The 24,921-nt window shown below is 30.5% G+C and overlaps 1 protein-coding gene across 2 annotated transcripts; it reads right to left on the reverse strand.

Moving 5' to 3' along the window:
* Positions 1-999: 999 nt before the first annotated feature.
* Positions 1,000-24,895, reverse strand: LOC129001401 (clavesin-2-like). 2 transcript variants are annotated; one of them, XM_054428657.1, is made up of 9 exons: positions 24,831-24,895; positions 19,042-19,188; positions 14,740-14,831; positions 13,573-13,723; positions 10,958-11,047; positions 9,265-9,461; positions 5,214-5,324; positions 4,204-4,348; positions 1,000-1,636 (listed from the first exon to the last, which is right to left on the reverse strand). In XM_054428657.1, exons 2-9 carry the CDS (start codon positions 19,184-19,186, stop codon positions 1,569-1,571), a joined length of 999 nt encoding a protein of 332 aa, XP_054284632.1. In that variant the 5' UTR covers positions 19,187-19,188; positions 24,831-24,895; the 3' UTR covers positions 1,000-1,568. The 2 variants fall into 2 exon arrangements, with proteins under 2 accessions (XP_054284632.1, XP_054284633.1); XM_054428658.1 differs by lacking the exon at positions 10,958-11,047.
* Positions 24,896-24,921: the final 26 nt, after the last annotated feature.

Genomic DNA, 24,921 nt, shown 5'->3' on the forward strand with positions numbered 1-24,921 from the left:
CACATTTAAATATTTAATACTTAAAATATAATGTAGACTAATCCAACACATTTAAACGTTCAATTCATCTAAACACTTTTTATACAATCATATTTTATAAAAAAATATTGTGCGTATAAAATGATACTATTACTAGTAACTGTAATCTCTTATACAAAAACATCCATATAAACTAAGTTGAACACTTGGAAAACTTCTGTACAGAAGTAACAGTAATGAATAAAATTACATCTTTCTTGTACAGTTTTCTTTTCTTGTTTACTTAAGTGATAATTAACATCTTAACATGAAAATGTAATAAGGTTGCTTATAGTTAAAGAGTTTTTGGCTTTTTCCACGCCATTAAAATTATAGTTGAGTTTGTATTTATGAAGGGTGTATTTATTTAAATGATGCTTTGATGTTTTTATTTTTTATTTTAGTACGTAGTACTTTGATTAAATCACAGTACACTTGGGCATTTAAAGTAAATTTTTATTGATTTCTGTTTACTATTTAAATGGTAATTGTTATTTATTGCGATTACTCCATTCCTCATACCTAACACATAAGTCAGTAACTCTCTATATTTTCCATCAAACTTTAGTTTTTTTTTTAGAACCCTGAGAGATTTATATGCATAAATAAATATTAAAAGAGAAATTTATAAAATATTTCCAAACCAAGTTTGTGAAGTATTTTTGCTCTACATGTTTTTATTAATAGCTGGAAACCCCTCAAACAGCTAAACATGAAGTATTTTGTAAAAGTCTACCACACAGTTTTAAGCATAAAACTTAGTTTAGTTATTTTTCTTTACGTTTATCATAATTAAACTTGAAATTTTCTACAATGAATTTTTTTTATAATCGAAAAGAAATTCTTTTAACTATAAATTTCGAAATTTAATTTTCAACTATTGTATTGAAAATATTAGATTGAAGTCATCATAACTTACGAACAAAATGTTTTATCTCAGATGAAAATAAAAGTAGGTAAATTAATTACGGCATGTTTGAAAATTATAACACATATAAATACATGTTTTTAAAACCAATGAATTCACAATCTATTTACGTAATTTATTTTCCAACAAAGAATTAACTTATGTACTTCAGCTCATATATAATGGATGTAAAACAATTAAATTAAATATAAATCTATATTAAAAGAAGCGAATTTACAAACTAAATGATTTATTAGCATAGACAAACACTTTGTAATATTGCAATCCTACTGAACCTTATGTACATTAAGCCTAAGCCAAGCAAGTGTATAATTGACATAACCTATAAAGCGTGCGAATTCGTTGGCAAGTAACAATGTGAGACTCGGCATCAATATAACAGTTATTTACATAAGATAAACCACCCCCATTGCGGGAATGGACAGATTATATATTTTAGTCATAGCAACAACACCTAAAAGATAAATCACATAACAACAGTAAAGTCTGCAAGCCTTCAGACTCTTGCGAATATAGATTCTGGTGGGATCTTTGTATACTTATACACTCAGTTGGATCTGCAGGTTTGCCAACTTATATGGGTTTCAGTACAATCTGCAGCCTTGTAGATCCTCAAACATTACTAGAGTAGGTCAATCTCTTCTTTGTCGTTTATTTCATCTTGATGCTTGTACCCGAACGTTTCCAGTTCTAAAAACAATATTTTTATTCTTAGTAATACAAAATTTCATTCATACGTAGTTTTTACCAATTTTATTTCTTTTAGGTTTACAAATCATCATTTGTTGTTTTGAGAACAGATTTAGACTAACCTGCATACCTTTTAAAGTCACGATTTGGTGAAATCAGTAAGTTACCTTAAGTAAGTACCTTTAGTAAGTTATCTTAATCAATACTTTAAAATTCTGCTTACATTTCAAACCAATCATTTAAATACGCTATCCGTTTTCATATTTTTTTACACAATCTAAGACACAATATTGCCTTATTGCACAATTATTGCCTTTTTATACGTTATGGCAACTCCTACTTCTAACTTGAACTCATAAAAAACGACGTTGTAAATATTGAGCTAAAAAGGCATCATACACTTTTAAAACTACAACTACCTGTTAAATCTGCTAGGCTAATGATTAAACACAAGCATTATAATGAATAACGGTTACTGTTTTTACAATAATTTGTAATTTTGACTCACATTTCACTGTGCTTTTTAATAACACCAAGATGAATTTTTAGATAAAACGATTAACACAAAAATGTAATTCTTGTAAAATTTTCAAGTTTCCATTTAATGTTGATGCTGATGAAATATTGAAATACATTACTTATAAGGGCGCTAAATTAATTTTCGGGGAAATTTTGCTTCGAAATTTAGCAGTGGCACAACTGAGTATGGAGACACACAGAAGGGCCTCTCAGTAATAACACCAGGCTCAGAGAGGTGCTCCAGTAGAGTAGAGAGGGAGGAACAGAGTAGAAAAGGTCTTAAACAAGAATGTGTCTGGCCTAAAATACCTGTTTGAAAACTACTTGAGAGTACCATGAGTAAATTTTTATATCTAAAGCTTCTTAAGGACGTTTCAAAGCTAAGTATTTAAAACATATATTTTTTATGTCGCAGATTTTTAAACAGTTTTTAAACACGCAGATTAGAATGTCCGAAAACTTTGACGAAAACAATAATTTCTTTATACACAGTACTAAGTATAGGGAGGGGGGGAAGAAATAATAATTGTATTTGAAGTTAGTAAATGCACAAATCAGACTCATGGGGATCTTTTCGTGTAGAAGTAATATTTATTTCGTTCTATATTAGGACCATAGACAACTTAAATTGGGGTTTGAGCCGCCAGAAACGTAGCACCATTTACTCAAAAAGGGTTTTTTTTATTTCGTGAACTTTGAACTATGTGTATTTCATTCGGTTAAGGTCATATTTAAACCTAGAAGATGTTCTCTGGAACTCATCCGTTGTTATCAGGATGCAGGAAAACTCTTAACAAGTGAGCAAAGTTTGTCTAGAGCCAAAGTGTCCTCCTAACTTCCGTTCAACTTTGCTCAACTCCTCTTGTTCTACTTATTGAAATATTTCAACTCTAAAGCTATCTTCACCCAAGCGTGGGGCTAATTGAATTAAAATTCTTTACTTATTTGGTGTTTCAGAAAGGATAAATAATATAGCATATCGTATATAAATCAAGCGTTTTGCTATCCTACTAATATTATAAATGAGAAAGTTTGGATGTATGGATGTATACAGTTTGTGACAAATAAACGCGAAAAATACTGGTCGGATTGGGCTGAAATTTCGTATGATGATAGCTCACATTCCCGATTAACATATAGCATTCTTATCTCAAAAGTCCTATCGGGTTCCGCCCCTGTGGCTCTGGAGTTTCCCATGTTAACCTTATGAGTAATCATATTTAAAAGAATAAAAGAATTTTGTCAGCTGTTTCAACTACACAAGTTAGTTCTATGATATTGATGAATAGCATTAAAAAGTTACAAGGTTTACCAACAGGGTGCAGTACTATTATTTTTTTCATTAATGACAACATCTATCCTATAAAGACCATAAAGGTTAAATTATGTTTTTAAAAGGCTTATGTGTAACTATTTTATCAACAGATGTAAATATCAAAATGTTTCTATTTCGTGATCTCTTCCCGTTGCAAAGCACGGGTACAACAGCTAGTAGTTTAATACTACACCATTGTGATTAGCGAAACGTCAAATGTATCCAGAATACACACTAATCTTCATCCATTGCATGACGATTGATAGTATATATAGCGTGCCAGATTTTCTTTATAATTCTGATTATAATTATTTTTTTAATTCTATATAACACATTTTTTTTAATAGTACAGTAACAATTTTAATGGAGAATAAGTTTACTTTCTAGTGTGACCAGCCACCGAAGAAAATCACATTTTTCTCCCGTATATTAAGACTTCCCAGCTACAAAAGGAGGCTGAAGTTAACCCAAATTTACGCATCCTCCACTAAACCACACAAACCCTCTAGAGATTCATTAATCGGTAACCTGTTAACATCTTTCCAATGCTTAGGTATCAACCATGCACTGAAATTTTAATAATGGACTTTAACAACCCTACCTCAAACAAAACTAATACTCTAATTATTTTTCAATTCAGTATGTCCCTGAAGCTTATTTTCTTATCCTATCATCAAAAGTAGCATGAGGCCAAAGACTGGGTTTTATGCATAAACTCCTTAACGATTCCTACCCATGAACTCCTGCTCCAACTCCAGAAGCTGTTGTCTCCAGCGAGTGTTATCGAACTCGCTCTGCAGACCACCGTACTCCACGGGAAGGATAGCCTGATCTACATATGAATGTAAAGAACTCAAGTCCTTACCGTGCAGGTATATCTGGAATGAAATAAAAAAGTTACTTTCTTTACTAACAAAGAGAATTTGAGTGCGCATATCCCTCGATGCAAGGAAGAGTATTAACTATTTCATACTGTCCTTGAAGTATAGTTTAAGGTATTTCGGGAGTGTTTTAAGCTGCAAATTGTTTCAGTTAGCTAGCAAATTGAATTAGAAACTCTTGCGTCTTCCTTGAAGTATAATTAGCAGGGGTATCTAAAACTTCCCATGTTACTTTAATGCTATATCATCAAAGATGAAGAATGTGGGATCTTAATACCTTTAAGTATTGTTGGTTGGTATCCCTACAATGTTTCTGATTACATTACATCAACAGTACTTTTCTTAAAGTATAGTTGGCAAGTACACCTCCAACTACTTCCTGGAATATTCCAGGCTACCTTATTAGGTCACCAAAGTTTAAACCCCTTATAATGATATTCCAAATACTTTCAACGCTAGTAGAGGCAAGGAAAATAATCTACATTTCAGTAATATAATGTTAATCCATAAAGCATATACTTTAGACGGCAGTACATATGGATAAGTAGGGAGGTTTTTTTGTGGGAGGAGGTAAAAATTCATTTACGCAAACTGAGATGATCAATAAATTGTCTCTCAATAGTGGCAGACTCCCGCGGGCTCAATGACGCCGGACTACCAGCCAAAAAACCCTCATCTCCTAGGGAGTAGAAAAGTTGAAACTAAAAAATAGGTCGCTTATATTCACTAGAATTTTGAATTATTTCAAACATGCTCTGGACTACGAAATTCTATGCATGTCTACAGTAAGGTTTGCGTATACATATTTAGCCACTACATTTCTAATTTATTTATTGCAATAAATCTTGCTTTGTGAGCTTACCCTTTGTCTTATTTTCTCTTTCAGAAATGGTCTGAGAACTGCGAACACTGCGTCGAAGTAGAACGGTTGGTTGATTACGTGAAAGCCTTTAAAGCGGAGAGGGAACGTCTCCTACAAAATAATTTGATGTGGTTAAGGTACGGATTTCTTCAAATGTTAAGGGTGTTCAGGTATAGAGGTACAATTATTATTCACCTTGGTAGAACACATTCTATTGGTACAAAAAAAAATGAACAAAATCACTTTTCCATTGTGAATTACCGATTAGTAACCCACGTGTGTTTTCTTTCGAAATAAATTTCTCAATTTTGCATAGGTAGATTGCAGGTGGTGTTTTTCAACAGATTAAGAATTATACCCAAATAAAATATCAGTATATGGACTTGTGATAGTTCTAGCTTTACAATGACATGTAAGATGGGCCAATTACGATTAAAATGAATCTTACACACAAATATTTTATCATTAAAATGTACAGATATGCATTTAATGTTAACCTTAAACAACTGTTTCTTCTTAAGTGTCTTATACATACATTTTCAATTTGTAATGTTTAAATTACTGTGATCACATTACCTGTTAGAGTCTGTTTTAACTCTATAACAATTATTAATAGTTCATATATATGTGTGTCATTATACCCATATGATAATAGATAATGACATATGATTATCAGATCGATATATTAACATTATACTGTATATGCAATCATACATTTAAGCAGACGTTTTTAGTCAAAGTGATAGCCAGTACAACAACGAAGATACCCGAAACAAAGACACTAAGTAATTAGACAATAACCACAGTCGAGAAGATTCATTTGCGACAACCCCCATGGGGCCCCAATCCGAGCATTGTAGCTTATTGCTGATCTTCTTGGGGCTTGTCCTATTTTATTGCGACAGACAATTGGAAAAGCTTACCTCTGTAATATCCTAAGGATTTGTTCTGCCACTTGGGAATTCGACCGTTATTTAAAGCATCGTATATAAATTTTGATAAATTTAAATTATTACCTACATATAACAATACATAATATTTACTAAACAGTTGTCAATCGTTAACGATTTCCGGTTAAATTAAATATATAATTGTTCACAATGCCTTGTTTAGTATACATTTCTCGATTGTTGTTTAAATTTGGAATTTGAAATAATGCCATTATTATTTCTAATTGTAATATTGTTCCAAACTTCATCCCCAGATAACTTAGTGTATCACTTTATTAATACACTTTTGCCTTTGTAAAAACTATTTAATATAATACCTTAGGCGCAGCTGAATGTGTTTCCTTTTGATCTTTGCTGTTTACCGCCGTTCCCTTGTTAAAAAATATGGGGTTTTTAATTTTTCAAAACAAAGTGTTTACAAAAATTTGTTATCAGTTAACGTCATATGACAATCTAAGGCCTATATTAAGTTACAAAATGAAGGTATGATGAAAACCCTATCATTTACGTGAAAGGGACAGTATTCGTTTGAAACAACTACTTTAAATAATTATTGAAATCTTTCTGTATAGTTGGATATCTGTGCAGCTACATTGATTTAAATAGAAAATCCTATCGTGTAGTGATTATTACAATCGAGTGTATCACTTAACCTCAGGGACTACAGTACTGCAAATTAAATTAATTGAATTTTGATGTAGGTCACCAGATGTGACTCCCTTTTATTGCAGGAGATTGCTCTTTTTGTTCCTTTGAGTATCACGGTTTGATTTAAAACTAGAGCGTCCCTCTGAAATTAATGCCAGTTGTAATATTACTATCTATTTATAAATTACTTTTGCGTTTATTAATACATTAGTTACATGCTTTGCTGCGAGAAATGAGCCAAAAGTTACAAAAATAATGTTTAACAGCAGCCTGTTGATTATTTTTTTGATATACAACTGGCCACAATTTAATAACAATGGGCAGTCTACTTTACAGAAAGGCCTAATAATTTTACACACAGTAACCTAACCAACTATTAAGCCCTCTGTTTTGTCGGTGTCGTGATAAGACAATCAATTTACCTCAGTGAGCAATACATTTTTCGTGTTTTAGTTATTTTATTTAAATTATGTTGTGTGTTTTAACAGCATTGGTTCGTTTCCATGTGTTTTTGTCTTGTATTGTTACTTTCTAACATTGATCTTTACTTAGATATCATCAATAATTGATTTAACAATGACAAATATTACCAGAATCCACCCCTTTACTAAAAGTATTTAAAGGTGAAAGCTAAAACAACTTGTTTACCCAGAATAAATTTAATCTTGTCAACTACCCTTGTAATTTCATTTCCAAAACCTTGTTCGTACTCTGCTGTGGGTTAAATTGTTTTCAATGTCAAGTGAGTTTGAACGCGATTAGTGTTTTACACATTTTAAGGGAAATGAACCATGGACATAACTTACTGTTTTCCCACATAGAAAATTTATATTGAAAATATATAAAAAAAAATATATTTGAAATATAAAGCTATATATTTGCTAATATATATTGTCAATATATTTTAAATATGCAAATTATGGGACCGAGTAATATATTCAGTTATATTTCATTTGTGGTATTTATATATAAATTATATATTTCAAATGTGTTTTTATAATATATTTTAAATATGGAAAAGGGCTAGTATATTAAAAATATATTAAATATAATGTATTTCAAATATATTAATAATATATAAAGCTTTTTAAACAGTGTTTGTGAGTCGCAAAAGCGACGCATAACACCGCGGTGGTGTGTTATGAGTCGCTTTTACGACGCTTAACATTCGGCGGGTTGAACAAAACCAGGCCTATAATTTAGGACTACTTAGACAGCTCTTTTATGGACAAATGTTATGCTTTTAATTGAGAGAAGCTTTATCCAAATGTATTATCGTAGTATTTTAGGTTTACTAATTACACAGATTTGCTTCATTCGGGATGTAGGCCGGCCTGATATCGTTACTATAGTAGTAAAAATTCAGACTCGCACACATATTTACAAAATAGGCTAGAATGCTGTTTGTAAAAATAGATTGAATAATTATTTTTTATTGGTAAATGTACCGTATATATTCTAATTTATAAACAGTTGATCCACTTACCGTAAAATCGTGCAACTAGGCCGTATCCAAATTACTAACACTCATGTTTTGAGGTTAGGTCCAAATTAGCACTCATTTTTATTGACTTGCCTAATAATTACACATATTTAAACACTAGACAATTTCACTTATACTCTTTCTTGTTTCTTCAGCAAACATTCTACAGATACGCATATTAGGAATATTGCCCTAAGCTAGAATCGTGCAACTAGGCCGTAACCTAAATGACTAACACTCATTTTTTGAGGTTAGGTCCAAATTAGCACTAATTTTTGTTGCCTGGCCTAATAATCACACACACATTTAAACACAAGACACTTTCATGCATACTCTTTCTTATTTCTCCAGCGAAAATCCTGTAGATACGCATATATCTGTTAAGTCCACAACATAACCTACGGACGCAGTCCTACACCCACCTATCGCCGGCACAACACTGCTCAACTGAACATAATTAAAACAATATGGCCGCATATATATGTGGAATATATTTATAATATAAATCTATTTTGTATTAGAAATGTAAATGTTAAAATATAATATTGAACAAATACATTTAAAATATAAATGTAAAACGTTGAATACTCTTAAACTATATTTAAAATATATTTAAATATTATATGAAATATATTTACAAAGATATATTATAAATATAACATACAATATACACTTTAAATATATTTTAATAAATATATTCAAAATGTATTATAAGAAATACGATTAATTTATAATAAACTTATATTCGATTTATATTTAAAATACATTATAATATATGTTCTAAAGTATAAAATTTATACATAATGCCAACTATTTTCTTTGTATATTTATACTATATTAGGAATATAGAATGGAATTATATATTTGTACAACTATATATATTAACTATATTTTGAGAAATTTTTATATATTGAAATATATTCTTAATATATTTTCATGAATAATTCTTTTATGTGGGTTAACGATTTACCTGGATGACTTCAACAGTGCGTCGGGCGTAGTAAGGCGACAGGAACTTGGCGTGCTGCTGAAGACCGAACCCCGTCATGTCCACGATGACAGTGATGCCCCCAACCTGGGTCTCCGGCTCTCTGACCACGTGTTCTAGCGCCAACACGTTCGTGCTGAACACGTCCTCTACCGTGACCAGGGACGTGTCGACCTTGGCTGCAACCAAACATCACAACGTGTCAGTCTGGAGTTAGGTATAGTTTCGTAAGATATTTCAGAGATTTTCAATAATCCAAAAAAGGTATGTTGGAGATGTGTCCAAGGGAGCCTGAACTTTGTGTTATGGGAATGGACGGAAACAGTATTAAGAGTGTATTATGAATCTGTTTTTGGATGGGGTGATATCGTGGACATGGTGGAAAATTGATTTGTTTGTGCAGAAAGTAAAAGTTGACGTACATAATAGGTTTAATAGCTTCATTCCTATTTATAGAGTCAACCATAGCTACAATTATTTTAAATATATTACAAGTGTTCCATTACATCACATTCATCACCTTTGGAAAACACCCAAAAGTCCATTTTACCTTCGGTTAATCTTACCTTGAGGATCAATATCAAAGCAATCTGAAACGTTGACAACTTTACTTTGTATTCCAATGTGTTAACGAACAAAAAACAAGAAACTGTGTACAGAAACTGAAAATGATAGTTGTTCAATTATACAAGTCTTTGCATGAAATTTCACTACTTTTTACCCCGTGATAAGCTTAATTACGTTTCGATTATGATTCGATGACAGAGGAAACTTTATTAAAATCTATTCATTTCTTAAGTAAAAGGATATCGTGTATTACTGTCCAACCAAACAGAGCTACCAACAGTCACTATTTCTAATGTAAATCCCAAAAAATATATACAGATACTTAAAAATAGCTGGATACGCAAACATTACTTAGCTAATATATTTGTACGGAAATTCTCCTGTCCTTAAAAAAAAGGATTTCAGACTTATCATGATACCGTACTTTCTTCTCAAGTATTTCAAATTGGGCTGAGGACCCTGAAGCGAAATAAGCCATTAACAAAATTTACAGTTGAAATTTTTTACAAGTAATTGTACTCAATTGTACATACAAGATAATAACCTTTACATATTGTTACACAATTTAGATTCGTAATATATCAATACAAAATTCTATCAAATTTTAAGTTGTAGCATACTAAGTAAATTTGAATGCAAACTGTGTGTGTTTTTTAATGTTTCGATAAAGACCACTCAATAATTGTTTTCTGAAGATCCACCTCAAAACGTTGTACGTTAACGTAGCATATGCACGTAATAGTACGAGTGGATTCAAGAATATGAACGAACAGACCTAAATATTGGCAAGGTTCACAATCAATTTTAGTTGGAAAGTTCAGTCGGTTCAGTGTGTTTATGTTCGTTTGAAACAGAAAGGGTGACGACGAAGAAACCAGGTCTATCATATAACGTTTTTAAAAATAGTAGAGATGTGCATTTGGTTATATTGTTTTATATATATATTGATTGAGTTATTTTCCTTAATTCCACCATCTAATCTACTGTGCAGTCCTTAACTAAATGTTTTCATATGTATCATATATCAAACAACCATCTAAATCTATCAACCAGCAAAACATTGCATAAGCTACTGCCCTATGAAGCACTACGTACAAGTGAGCTTTACCTTCATCGTATGTTTCTGTTGGTGGCTGTTGATATGTCAAAGGCTGAGCTTTTTTGGCAGCAGCAAGAGTAGTGAATTTTTTAAACTGTCCTAGATAAAATGAATAAGTAAGTACCCAATCTCATGATGTGTTCAACTAATTGTTATCGTAAGGCCTTTTGTTATTCTCGTTATGTAATTAGACTCATTTGTTATGCCTGTGAAGTCAATACATGTAACGATATTTATTAAAATGCGTGTATTTTATCTTCAATTATTGGTAGTTTATGGAATGATTATATTTGTTTACATCCTTTTGATTATTGATTTATATTACTGTTGGACATATGATATACTATCTTTTTTACAGAAAATGCGTATTATTGATATTGTCTGCCTGAATGTGGAAAAAAAATATTTGTTCCTATTGTATAAAGGTTACGATATACAGGGTTAGTAAAAAGTATGGAGACCCCCTGTTATTTTTTTACGGCCCGTACTAGAAAAACTAAACTCGGCACACCTTTATGACATGTTATGAAGTAATTTTTTGGGCATAACCGTCACTTGGTGTACATCCCCAAAATGGGGGATTTTGGGGGAAACTCAAAAAATTCGAATACAAAGACCCATCGAGTGACCTCTCATTGTGAAGGTCCTTGTAAAAGAAAAACAACAACGCAAACTAGAGGTCTTTATCTCAATCTAGTAAAAAATGGCAGCCAATTGAAATTCTCAGAAGTTCAATTTAACTTACACCTTTCCAAGTCTGGAGACCTGCTATAAATTTTGTAGTGGCTCACACTAGGAAAACTAAACTCTACACACCTTTTTGGCATGTTATGAAGTACTTTTAAAGCCTAATAGCCACTTGCTTTCCAAACCCAAAATGGGGGGGTTTTGGGGGAAACTCAAAACTTTTTAAATGATAAGCCATCGAGTGACCCCTCATTTTGAAGGTCCTGGTAAACGAAAACAAACAACGCAAACGAGAGGTTTCTATCTCAATCCAGTACAAAATGGAAGCTGATTGAAATCTTTAGAAATTGGAAATAACTTGCAATTTTATATTCAATTGGCTGCCATATTTTACTGTGTTAAGATAGAAACCTATAGTTTGCGTTGTTACTTTTCTTTTAATATGACCTTCAAAATGAGGGGTCACTCGATGGGGCTTATCATTTAAAACTTTTGAGTTTCCCCCAAAATCCCCCATTTTGGGTTTGGGAACTTATGAGAATTTCAATTAGCTGCCATTTTTTACTGGATTGAGATAAAGACCTCTAGTTTGCGTTGTTGGTTTTCTTTAACCAGGACCTTTAAAATGAGGGGTCACTCGATGGGTCTTTGCGTTTGAAATTTTTTTGTTTCCCCCAAAATTCCCCATTTTGGGGATGAACGCCAAGTGGCGGTTATGCCCAAAAAGTACTTTTTATTGTATGGGTTAAAAAAATAACAGGGGGTCTCCACACGTTTTACTAACCCTGTATTAAAATTTTAACAAATTAATTATTTAAATTTTAGTTTCAATGAGACCTTACTACTCTTAAGTTAATTTAATTTAATAATTTGATCATTTAATTTACTACATTTAAATACTAATGGTGATTTTGTATATAGCCCTAAGATATTTGACTTGAATATCTCACTATTAAAAAACACATGGTCACATTTAATTTTATTAAAATAAAAAATAATAGCCAATCAACACAAAATTCTGTGAATAAACTCAAGTTAGGTATATTATAAATTTTTATGCGTTTCTTTGTGTGATTTAGGAGTTTAAAATTATATTTTTGAAGCAGATGCATGCAAGTTCTATTCACAAATTACTATTAATTATACTACAGCAATACAATTTTCGACCAGCTCTGTACTAATTCAATCAAAGCAAACTAATTATTGAATAATCTGTTTTTCACTGAAAGAAAGTAAATCTGCCATGACGTGTTTTCCTTTTAATATGGACTTGGAGTAAACGAGTCGTATAATCCTTAGATATTAACATCGTACAGAACGTAGAAATAATTTTTTTTTTCAGTAAAATAGTTTGCTTAACTCTTTACTTTTGATTTCCTTTTACTAAGAAAAGGAGGAACAAAAAAACCTGTATTAGTATGAAAAAAATTGGCTAAAAATAAATAATGTTTCATGAATGTGTGTACCTTTAATATTATTTTAGTTTTTGGTACTTCGGGTTTCTTTTATATAGGTAGGCTAATCATTCATAAAAAATTATGATTTGCTTAAAATTAATTTTGTTGTTGTTTATAAAATCGTTATTCCATACATAAGTTACTTTAAAATTTGATTTAAAAATATTGACACCTACTATTCCACAGAAATTATATAAGAATATGACACACTCACGTTTTCATTACAAATAATGTAGGCTATATGACATGATGATATGGATGGTAAGAAGTAAAACTCATAACTATTTAACAAAAAAATGCATACATACATTATTAGTTAAACCATTACTATGTTTGTAGCATATTTCATAATTATTCAAATGAACCAAATTATCATAAGTTTCAACTAAGCTACTCTTTGTTGATTCACAAATAATTTCCACAAAATATTATTTTGAAATAAAACTAAATGCTATTAGTAGGTAGATAGCCAGACCATACCGACTCTAAAGATGTAGACTCTACTGCCGTTGTGATCTCTGTCGTCCAGGACACACTGGGCATTCATCTCCAGGATGTGAAGTCTTTCTGATGGACGAGGGATCCTGAACAGCTCAGGACTTTCCTCCTTCATACGGTAGTACCTCTGTAACTATCCAAACACATCAATGTTCTCTATGACTCTTGGTATACTGTATTTACAACTAGTTAAAATTAGAGTATTTTTATGTTAATATACGGAAAGTAAAAATATTAAGTAAAATAGTATTAAGTTATTAATTAAAATTAATTAATTAATTAAATTAATAAATTAACTAAATATCTTCTTGATCAGCATTGTACGTGTTATTAAATTTACGGAAAGTAAATAAAAGAAACGTCTTATAACACTTAAAACATATATTTACGCTTATACTGTTACTCACAAGACGGTAAATATACAAAAACGATGGTAAGTGGTGATCGATTTCGATTGGAGTGTCCCATCGTAGTAAGTCCAGTAGTAAGTCCAAGCAGAACGGCTTCTTTTTTATATTTTACTTAATACTTAATATTATTATTAATAAAATAAATAATACTATTTTAATTAATTTATGGAAAGTAAATAAAAGAAACGTCTTATAACACTTAAAACATATATTTACGCTTATACTGTTACTCACAAGACGGTAAATATACAAAAACGATGGTAAGTGGTGATCGATTTCGATTGGAGTGTCATGATTATTTCTTTTATTTACTTTCCATAAAATAATTAAAATAGTATTATTTATTTTATTAATAATAATATTAAGTATAATGTAAAATATAAAAAAGAAGCCGTTCTGCTTGGACTGTTAGTTGCTGGTTAAAGCAACACTAAAAGACACAGAGTCAAGAAAAAACAAGTAGGGTAATAAATAAAATTACTGAAGATCAGGTGTATAAATAGTTTACATTTTACTATGTATCATTCTTACTATACGTACCTAATCGTGTTTCTTTTCTAAAATCTTTGTCCAAAATCAAAGGAAAGTGCTACCAAGCACTTGAACCGAATATAAATAACTATATATGACTATACATAGTTTTAGTAAATAATCCGTTTTGGACTTATTTACCTAATATATTTTGGTATTTAGTTTCAGTGTTAACTCAAAGTACAAAGTAAAAACGTAATGTACTTACCATTGTAAATGCTTTAGATATATTGAACTTTCGAGCTCTGAGAAATCTAAGCAGAAAGGCATCGTCAGTGCAGGCGTGCAGTTCAGTGTCATCTAGAACAGGAATAATCCTTTACTAGCATACAATTCAATTCATATAGTTTAGTTCTAATAATTTAACATGTCAAACCATAATTGATTTGTTTAACGTATTTAAAAAAATTAGAATAATTTTTTTATAAATACTATTTTCCACGTTATACTTAGTTTGTTTTATATAGCTTACTTAAATCTCCCGATATATATGAATGTTCTCAGAATTTTTTATTCTTTATTTATAGTACAGGTAAAATAGGGTTTTATAAACAACAAAATTTGTACATTAATGAAATTTCACCTGTGAGTTACTAATAATATGAGAAATGAAGATACGATGAGTCCCCAAAATTTTGGGCGTCCTAAGGCCCTTTTTGGGGCCCTTTTTGTTCCGAAGGGCCCTTGTTCCTGAATAATTTTGTTTTTACGTTTAAGGTCGAGTGAGGTGTGGTTTTCGATGGTTTTAGTTATTTTAAATCGATTGGGACTAGTTTTAAGTGTATTAAACCACACCATACAGGGTGTTTCGAAATATTATTACTTTTTACGATATTTAAACATTTATTCATAAAGTAATAAAATTAGTTACCTCCATGCTCTATACAAAAGGGGATTATTGAAAATAATTGTAATTCTTTACTACGTAAGGGGAAAAGATCATAAGGAGTAAGAGAAAATATTACCCCCGTCAAAGCAAACCTGCAGGCATAGCGAATTTCCGTTTTACTTACTTGATTTTCAATGAAATCTAAAATAGCATTGCGTTTAACGATTACCTAGGTTTGCTGCTACAAGGAGGCTATAAAGTGTGTTTATAGTAAAATATTAATAGCCTATTATAAAACAAATAAATTTGACAAGTTTGATAAAAATATATATATTAACAAACAAACAAAATCATTTTACACTATTCTACTTAAAAATAACATAGGAATTTTAAATTTACAATTTTAGTTTTTTTATCCGTAACTTATAACCATACAAAAACACGTTAATATACTAAATTATTTGTTTTTAAGCTATTTAAAATGCTCTAGAGAAAAATTGGGAAACTTCATGTTTTGAGGGTAAAGTAAATAAGAAACCCCAATTTTTACTCCATAAACCTCGTTCCCATTGTTTAGGACAAAAATGCTTGTACCGACAATGCTGCTCTGATGTCAGTGGTGTCCTGGTCGTCATAACCACGAAAGATAACCGTACTTGTATTGATTAAAACAAGTTTGAGGAACTTAAGATACAAGTTGCAAACGTCAGTATGTATGAAAGGTGTTTTTGCACCACATTTTTCGTGCTTTAAGATTAGTGTTGCCTGTTCTGCAATATGCAAGGTTTTAGGTTTGTAAAGGGGAATCCTGCTTAAATACCAACTTGGACAAAATCAGTAAAGATGGACAAGTTGCTAAGAATAATAAAATTGTTAATGAGTCTTTGGAGAATAATTATTGTGATGATAAAATTGTAAAGAGAGATACTACTGAAATTGTAGAAAAATAGCTTTGATGTAATGTAATGTAAGGTTTTATACAAATACAATTGTTTAAATTTTTAATAAATGTAAAAAAAATAACTTAATCTAAGAAAAAATACATATCAATTTGAAATTGGTCTTAATAGATTTGCAAAAAAACACGCTGAAAGATTATTCACACAACCTTAAAAGTAGACATTTTTGCTTAGTAACCGATGTCATTATGTTATAGTGTAAAACTTAATCCATCCCGTTTCAGCGAATATCCCATATAGGAGATAAGCTATTACCGAAGGTCTTATGGTAAAACATAGACCCGAAACCGATTTACGTTTTCATTTCGATGCCCCCAGACGCCTAAAGCACCATCCTCAAAATATTATATATGTGCTTATATACATATATATAATATAATATATCCATGTTATATACGTGTCCGTTTCCAAACATGATAAATCGAGTAATGTTGGTTCAATTTTAACGAAACCGGCATAATCGGTCCATGGAACAGGGTTTTATGTGGTGAAAGTTTGTAATCTTTGACCCTAAAAAGACAGTTTCCCAATTTTTCTCTAGAGCATTTTAAAGAGCTTAAAGAAAACAAATAATTTAGTATATAAACGTGTTTTGTAAGTGTATTAGTAGAATAAAATTCAAAAATTGTAAATTTAAAATTCCATGTTATTCTTAAGGAGGATAGTATAAAATGATTTTGTTTGTTTGTTTATAGATATGTCTTAATAAAACTTGTCAAATAGATTTGTTTTATACTAGGCTTATTTTACTATAAACACACTTTATTAGCATCCTTGTAGCAGCAAACCTAAGTGTTCTTTAAACTCAATGCTATTTTAGATTTAATTGAAAATCGGGCAAATGAAAATTCGCTTAGTCTGCAGGTTTGCTGTGACGGGGGTATTTAATATTTTGTCTTACTCCTTGTGATCCTCCACTCTAATATAGTAAAGAATTACAGTTATTTTCAAAAATCCCCTTTTATATAGAGCATGGAAGTAACTAATTTTATCACTTTATGAATAAATGTTTAAATATCGTAAAAAGTAATAATATTTCGAAACACCCTGTATGGTGTGGTTTAATACACTTAAAACTAGTCCCAGTCGATTTAAAATAGCTAAAAACATCGAAAACCACACCTCACTCGACCTTAAACGTAAAAACAAAATTATTCAGTAACAAGGGCCCTTCGGAACAAAAAGGGCCCCAAAAAGGGCCTTAGGACGCCCAAAATTTTGGGGACTCATCGGATCTTCATTTCTCATATTATTAGGAACTCACAGGTGAAATTTCATGAATGTACAAATTTTGTTGTTTATATGGAGTGTTTTTGTATTATTTTACCTGTACTATTAGTCAATAATTGGCTTACCACTTGACATCAAAATAAAAAAGAACATAAAAATTTAAAAGTTTGCATAAAATAAGTTCATATACTAATTTCAATAGTGTTACAACATGTTAAAGCTTCTTACTAACTTTATTTTTTTACCATTTAATAAATTTTTAAATTTAATAATTAAACTTAATATTTTTTTAAATTTTTTAACCTAATTAATAAATTTGTGTAACACCATTCAGCGTAACCATATTATTAAAGTATCTGTTTTAGGAGTCCTTAAGTATTGTATTTTTGAATATAATGTTCGTGAATTTGAGTAATTACATCCAGAGTTATGGTATGATTGTTTTCAAATTTATTATTAGTAATTTTTCCTACATTTCCTATTTCCATTCTTTAGCTTCGATCTTGTGGTGGTATAGATTTCAAGGTTAAACTTTACGATAAAACTTGATGGCAGACAGCTGGAAATGTTTACACTTTATAAAAGTTTCACTCGTTCGTGGTATGTGGTATGTGTGACCTCACTACGGACTCATAATCCATCAAGATTGGTAAACATGGTCACAGTTTGACGTTTACACCGCCGTTGACGTTTTGACTGATGACAAAGCTAATGGCAAACAACTTGCGTATCAATGGCAGTGAATGACGGTTGCACAGCTGCCAACCATTAGTTGATTAGGGGAAAATAACCTTACAATAGTAATTATTCATTTTAAATAACACATTAGTCCTTTAATATGCGCGTACTAAAATAGCTCTCTTACACAGCTCTCTTAAATATATGATGCGTGTTAACGCTATATACACAACAAATTAAAGATAAGAAGTTAGTATGTTCAATTAAACGTGTAAAATCATCTTACTTATGGGATTTTCTTGTTTTGCATATTTCAATTTACGCCAACGAACTCAGACAGCAGCAGGTCCGAGGAGCATGAAGTTTGTGAATTGTTAATAGTAGTCATAGACATATTTGCATGATACGAAAGTACATACAACATGTTGCACAGATGATGTCATTCAGTTAAACAGTAATAGCTAAATACAGTTTATCTAAAACAATCGAAAAGTGCAATAAAAAATATCTTTCTTAGGGGGCTGCTCCATACAAAATGGTATTTTAGGTGGGAAAATGTAACCTAGCCTACGCAGCTTTTGAAGCTGTTTAGTTCCTTTATATATTTTTTTATCTAATAAAACAAAGACAAAAGGTATAAATGATCAAGAATGTAGGTTGAGGAAAATACTTTCAAAACACATAGGCCTATTTTCCATTAAAAAAATAATGCCAAACCTACTTTACAGCATTTAGAGCTCGTTCAATTGTTTGCTGTAATTTGTTAAAATGAACAAGGAATGCGTTCTGCAAATGGTTGTATGATTGACATTACCTGCAATTCTGAGCTTGAGCTCGTGTAGAGCTTCTACCGCAGCTTCTGGTATCTCGTTGAGCTCGACGAAAGCTCGCTGGGCCCACTCCCCTGGCAGTACAGGGAGGGTAACTCCAGGAGCTGCTACTGCAACGTACTCTGGCATGTCTGTAGTCAAACAAATATAAATGTATCTAAACAGCTGATACTAATGGAAGAAGCAACTTTTTCTACCGTAGGCTTCTCGTTTTATTGGCGAATGGCCGGATTTAACGGGTATCCATCTAAGGCCTCATCCGGTTATGATATGTTGTTCCTGACCGGTTACAATGGGGTATTTTGACGGCTGCTAAATGTTTGCCTCGTAATCGGGTGAATTTCACAATGCCTGTTTTACCGTTTGGTTACAATATAAAACTACAAGGAATACTTCATAAATATTTTTGTGTGTTTTTTTTTACTCAACCAGTTTCAATAAGTCAATATAACAAAAAAATCATAAAAACAATCAATGACTTCATACATGATAGCATAACAATCACTAAATATTTCTTAAAATAAGATAAATACCTCTTGGTCACCTTAGTGTTGATTTTACCAGCACATGAACCATTCGCGTAAATATAACACAAAGTACTAATATGACAAACTATCTTATTAACTCCAAAAAAAATAAAGGGGTTCCAAACAAAGGGGTTGCTAGAATGATAGATACTATTCTATGATTTCCTTACATATAAATCTTTGTTTGGAAGTACCATGAAACAGGGAAAGCTGAAATGAGGATTTACGTTGTTTCCTGCTTCAATATTGATGAAACGTAACGAGAATTTAAGGTAATGAGCTTCGACAAACGAGTTGGCAGTCATTTGGAGAGGACTTGTTTGTCAATTTAGAATATGAATCCTAATAAATCAGATATTTATGTAGAATACTCAACTAATTGCCTGTCATTACTGTTTATTAAGTTGTTATTTCAATGTGTTTCATTCTAATATTCGTTTTTCCATGCGTATTTTTATTTACTTTTATTCCATATTTTCATTGCTCTATTTGGTGAAGTGGTTTCACATACAATGTTGGTTCATTGGTTCACTACAGTATTCCCTTAAAAGTTTCAGATTTATATCCTATTTAAATTACATTATGTGCTATGATTACTTAGGTTTGCTGCAACGTGTTTAATTGCAACGATAATAGATTAGTATGACATAAATAAGTTTGCCATATTTTATCAAAATATATCTTTACCAAGCAAACTACAACACTTTATGTAACTTTATGTATTCTCCATGAGAATTAAAAAATATTATTTCCAGGTTTTTTCATTTTCTATTAGATGTACAGTAATTTATGATATTATTTATGAATTATTTAGCATACTACATCATAAGGTTTTTACAGCTATATAAAATAAGAGAGAAATCGCAAAATTTTATTTTTTTAGGGGTAAAAATTATTAGGAATTCCTTTTTTTATCTCACCTAGAATCTTGAAAAAATTCCTCTTTTTTTGTAATTTAGGCTATAAATATTTAAATGACCGCCATTTTGAATAATAAATCTTGGTGGTTATCTTCTTTTTAAATAGATTATAATTATTTGATAAACGAAGGGATAATTTTCATTTGAATTGCTGCCGTAATATGTAAAGTACTTAAATATATAATGCTTTTAATCATGAATGTGTAGATATTAAACAACTATTTTTTATTATAAAATAATTTTAAGTAATTTAAATTTACATATAATTTTACGAATGATTCTAATGACTTTGATGCGACTGCATTTATAGTTTGGAACAAATTTACCGGAGTCCATTAAAACATTTTAGTCGGAAAACTTTGTTCAGTAACAGCTAACTTTTAATAGTCTTTGTATTTTTTTTATGTCTGAGACGTGGTTTTTATCAGAGAAATTAAGAATAAATCAAACATAATATTGCGAAATTGATAAATCAAATAGCGGAGATAAAAACTACAGAAAAATCTTAGTACGTGGTCAGTTGTTTATAGACAAGAAAACTCTTCACGGTTGTTTAATGAAAATGTATACATTTGTAGATATTTAGGCATTCCTTTATGTTTGAAAAACTGGTAATTAGTTTAACTTATTAAATAACTAAATAAATTATTAAAACTAATTAAATAACTTACTTTCGACATTTAAGACACCTATTAAATTTTCAATTGAAATTGATACTTATGTTTACTACCTCCAAAAACATTCAATATTTATTATGACCACTCAGTACACCATTAAAGTACTGTATCATATAAATGCATGAAAGCACTATGAAAAAATTGTAATGGATATGAAAAATTTTAATGGATGTCAAGATAAATAAAAGGCAGGGAAGCTAGGAATTGAATTATTCATAACAATATTGTACACATAGCAACGTGTCTTATCATGCCAACAAATTCTGTGAAGCTCTGATCGTGTACAGTTTAAACACGTAGGGGTGACCAATTTTTCACCCCTATTTTGCAAATACATAACATTATAGTGCAGAATACAAAATATTTTATTTGAAAAGATTTTTCCAATTAATCTTAGAGTTGTTGTACAGACGGTTTTGCTACAACAAATTCGTGTTTAACGGTTAACATAGTGTTTTACCTATTTGTAAATACTGTTTGGAATCTGGTATCGAATAGCTTTTGGCATAAAATAACTTTTTAATTTGTATTCGTATGCATTTTTTCCAGGAATTGTTATAACCCTCTAATTGGTAAGCAAACGGTTTCCATTCTTGTGTTCTCAAGATACGAGTTGTTTTCCAGTACCTTATCGAACTAGACGGACCATACAAATCGCATTTTACCAGAGTTGGTTGAATGACATTTAATTGGGACTAGAGACCCCTTACTGAACGGGCCAGTTAATTTTTAGAGACTAGTTAACTACTCCTGATGGTTCTATTTCAGGCATTTTAAGAAATGCACTTTAAATTCACTTTAATTTCTACATTACATTGTTTGATGCATACCCTTTTAGAAAGTAATGCCTTGTACTTTTTATTAAAACAGATATTTTTAAAACATCAAAAGGAACTTATAACTTAGTTTTAGTTCTTGAGTATTTTAATAGTACAATTCCATTATTTTATTGATTATCTTAGTTATCTAAATAATCTAGAACTTGAGAAGATTGAAATTAATTTTAGTCAGAGAAATATAGGATATGACCTTAAAAAATTGCAAGAAAATGTATTATGGTTTTATTTTGTAGTGTTGGGTTTGCAGAACGACATACTAAAAGTTGCCAAAAATCGGTGCACGAGAAAACCAATAAAATGACAAATTAAAATGGCAGCTTTTCTCAACATTGGAAAAATTTTGAAAAAAGATACTACATGCAAATTTTTATGAACATTTTTTGAGCAACTGACCTGGGACCACCGCAGATATTTATTAGGTCGTTAGTACTTCATTTTGATAGCGAACGCGTTTTTGCCGCCATCTTGGATCCGCCATATTGGACATAGATAACTTTTTTTTAAAGTAATGAAATTTTTGTGACGCATCATTTCTAACTACATTTTTACACTGATTTCAATGCCGAAATCCGTTTTTAAATATCGTTTTTCGTTTAGAAGATATGTTCAAACGAAAACTCTCCCCCATACATTTCTTATGGACGTTTCGTAGTTTGATATCTTTTTTATTTTATTATTTGTCTTATACCTCTAGTTCTTATTAACGGTTGCAGTTCGTTCTAGCCTTAAAATATTCAGTAATGCAAGGGCTTCCATTTGAGCTCTTGAGAATTAAAATCAGACTAGTTGAAGACCATATACGAACCTCAGAACAATATCAATTTTAACTTTTTAGAAATATATTTTTATTAAAAGATTTATAACTCGGGTTTTTAATACGTCACCAAGTTCTTTCTGGTCTTAAATTACTCTGTAAATGTTTTCCCTTAATTTTATTAATCACTAAATAAAATCTGAAAAATTTTAAATGAGTCACGAATCTTCATTTAACAGTAAATTATTTCTTTTTACAAATTTGTCCTTAGTTAAGGACATATAACCTAAACCCTAATAACTCCCAATAATTATTCCTTAGCTAAAATAAAAGTCAATAATTTTAGTAATTATTTAAGACTATAAAGAGTGTTGGGAGTAATTTAGAATTGGGGATATACGTCCTTAACTAAAGACGAATTTCAAAATAAATACATTTTAATGTTAAATTAAGATCCATGACTCATTTTAAAATTGTCAGATTTTGTTTAATGTATAATAAAATCAAAGCTAAACATTTACTAAGTAATTTGAGACCAGAAACAAATTGGTGACGTATTAACAACCCGAGTTATAAATCTTTTGATAAAAATATATTTCTAAAATGTTAAAATTTATATTGTTCTGAGGTCCGTAGCTGGTTTTTAACTCGTATGATTTTAAAGCTCAAGAGCTCAAATGGAAGCCCTTACATTACTTAATATTTTAAGGCTAGAACGAACTGCAACCCTTAATAAGAACTGGAGATATAAGAAAAATTATCAAACTACGAAACGTCCATAAGAAATGTATGGGGGAGAGTTTTCGTTTGAACATATCTAAATATCTAAATTCTTCTAAACGAAAAACGATATTTAAAAACGGATTTCGGCATTGAAATCAGTGTAAAAATGTTTGAATCGACGTTAACCATTAACCTAATTTTTTAAAGCTCAAGAAAAAGTATTTATTGGTGTGTCAGTATTGAATAATTATTAGACATATAATTAGGCCTACTAATCACGATTCCTTTTTTTATAAAAACATGTTTTTTTAATATGTTTTTAATTGTATTTTGTGCTTAAGATAAATATTCAACACCCTGATATTTTATTAGTATACTTCTATATTATGTGATAGGCTAATTAATTGAAAAAATTATTTTTAGCTCGATATTGTATAATTACTAAACATATTATTACATTAACCATTCTTGTAATACTATCTTGCTCCTTTTAAACGTATCATCCCTTACACAAACAGGCTAATGGGATCACTGTTAATATTGATTCACAAGTGACCCAGATATTCGGCAAACATAACCTTAAATACTCAACATGGCTGACATTTTACTACCTCATGCAGTTGTAGAATTGTATTCCTTCTTTAAAGCTGAGGTAATGTAGTCGAATGTTACTTTGTACGATATTAAACGAAAACCAATTTAATATATTTAAGATTTTTAATACACGCCCTATTAAGATTGTATTTAAGTTACAGTGCTGCTATAGGGTACAATTTTGGTTGAAAATTTGACTAGTTTATTTTAAAATTTCATTATTTAAAAGTTACTTTGCTTCACTAACTTTAGGTCAGTCAAAATGGTAATTCATTACAGTGCACCCATCGGGGTTGTTCATATTAATAAAACTAATTGTCTCCATCCTAACTTGATTGACGCTATAAAAGATAAAACAACAACAGTTCATTTACCTAGTTTAAAATTATTTCAATGCATTATTAAAACTTTAAACAAGAATATTTTACATCGTTTTGAAATAAAAATCAAAATAAAATGACCCTAACAATGTTTAAACGTTATACATACTTGTTGCTGCTGTACAAATACAATGTCATAAAACTCTGCTACTTTATACTAAGGTTTTGGTTAAATATAGCATGTTTATTCAAATTTTAAATATTTTAAATTGTAATCAAATACATGTATAATGTATTAACTAACCTAATATACAATATTTTTACAACGGCAGAATAAAACTCTCAGTCTTTATTGGATTTATCTTTACTGCACAGGTAAAATTACCAATTATTTTAAACTTTTAAAAATATATGGTTACCTAATTATGTCCAATCCATTGTATAAACAGGTGTCAAATACACGATGTTCTGCAGTCAATCGACTTTAGAACACTGAAGGCGCCATATTAG

This window comes from Macrosteles quadrilineatus, unplaced genomic scaffold (genome assembly GCF_028750875.1).
Source record: "Macrosteles quadrilineatus isolate MER2022 unplaced genomic scaffold, UCM_ALF_1.0 Scaffold_8__2_contigs__length_117827958, whole genome shotgun sequence".
Classification (NCBI taxonomy): Eukaryota; Metazoa; Arthropoda; class Insecta; order Hemiptera; family Cicadellidae; genus Macrosteles; species Macrosteles quadrilineatus.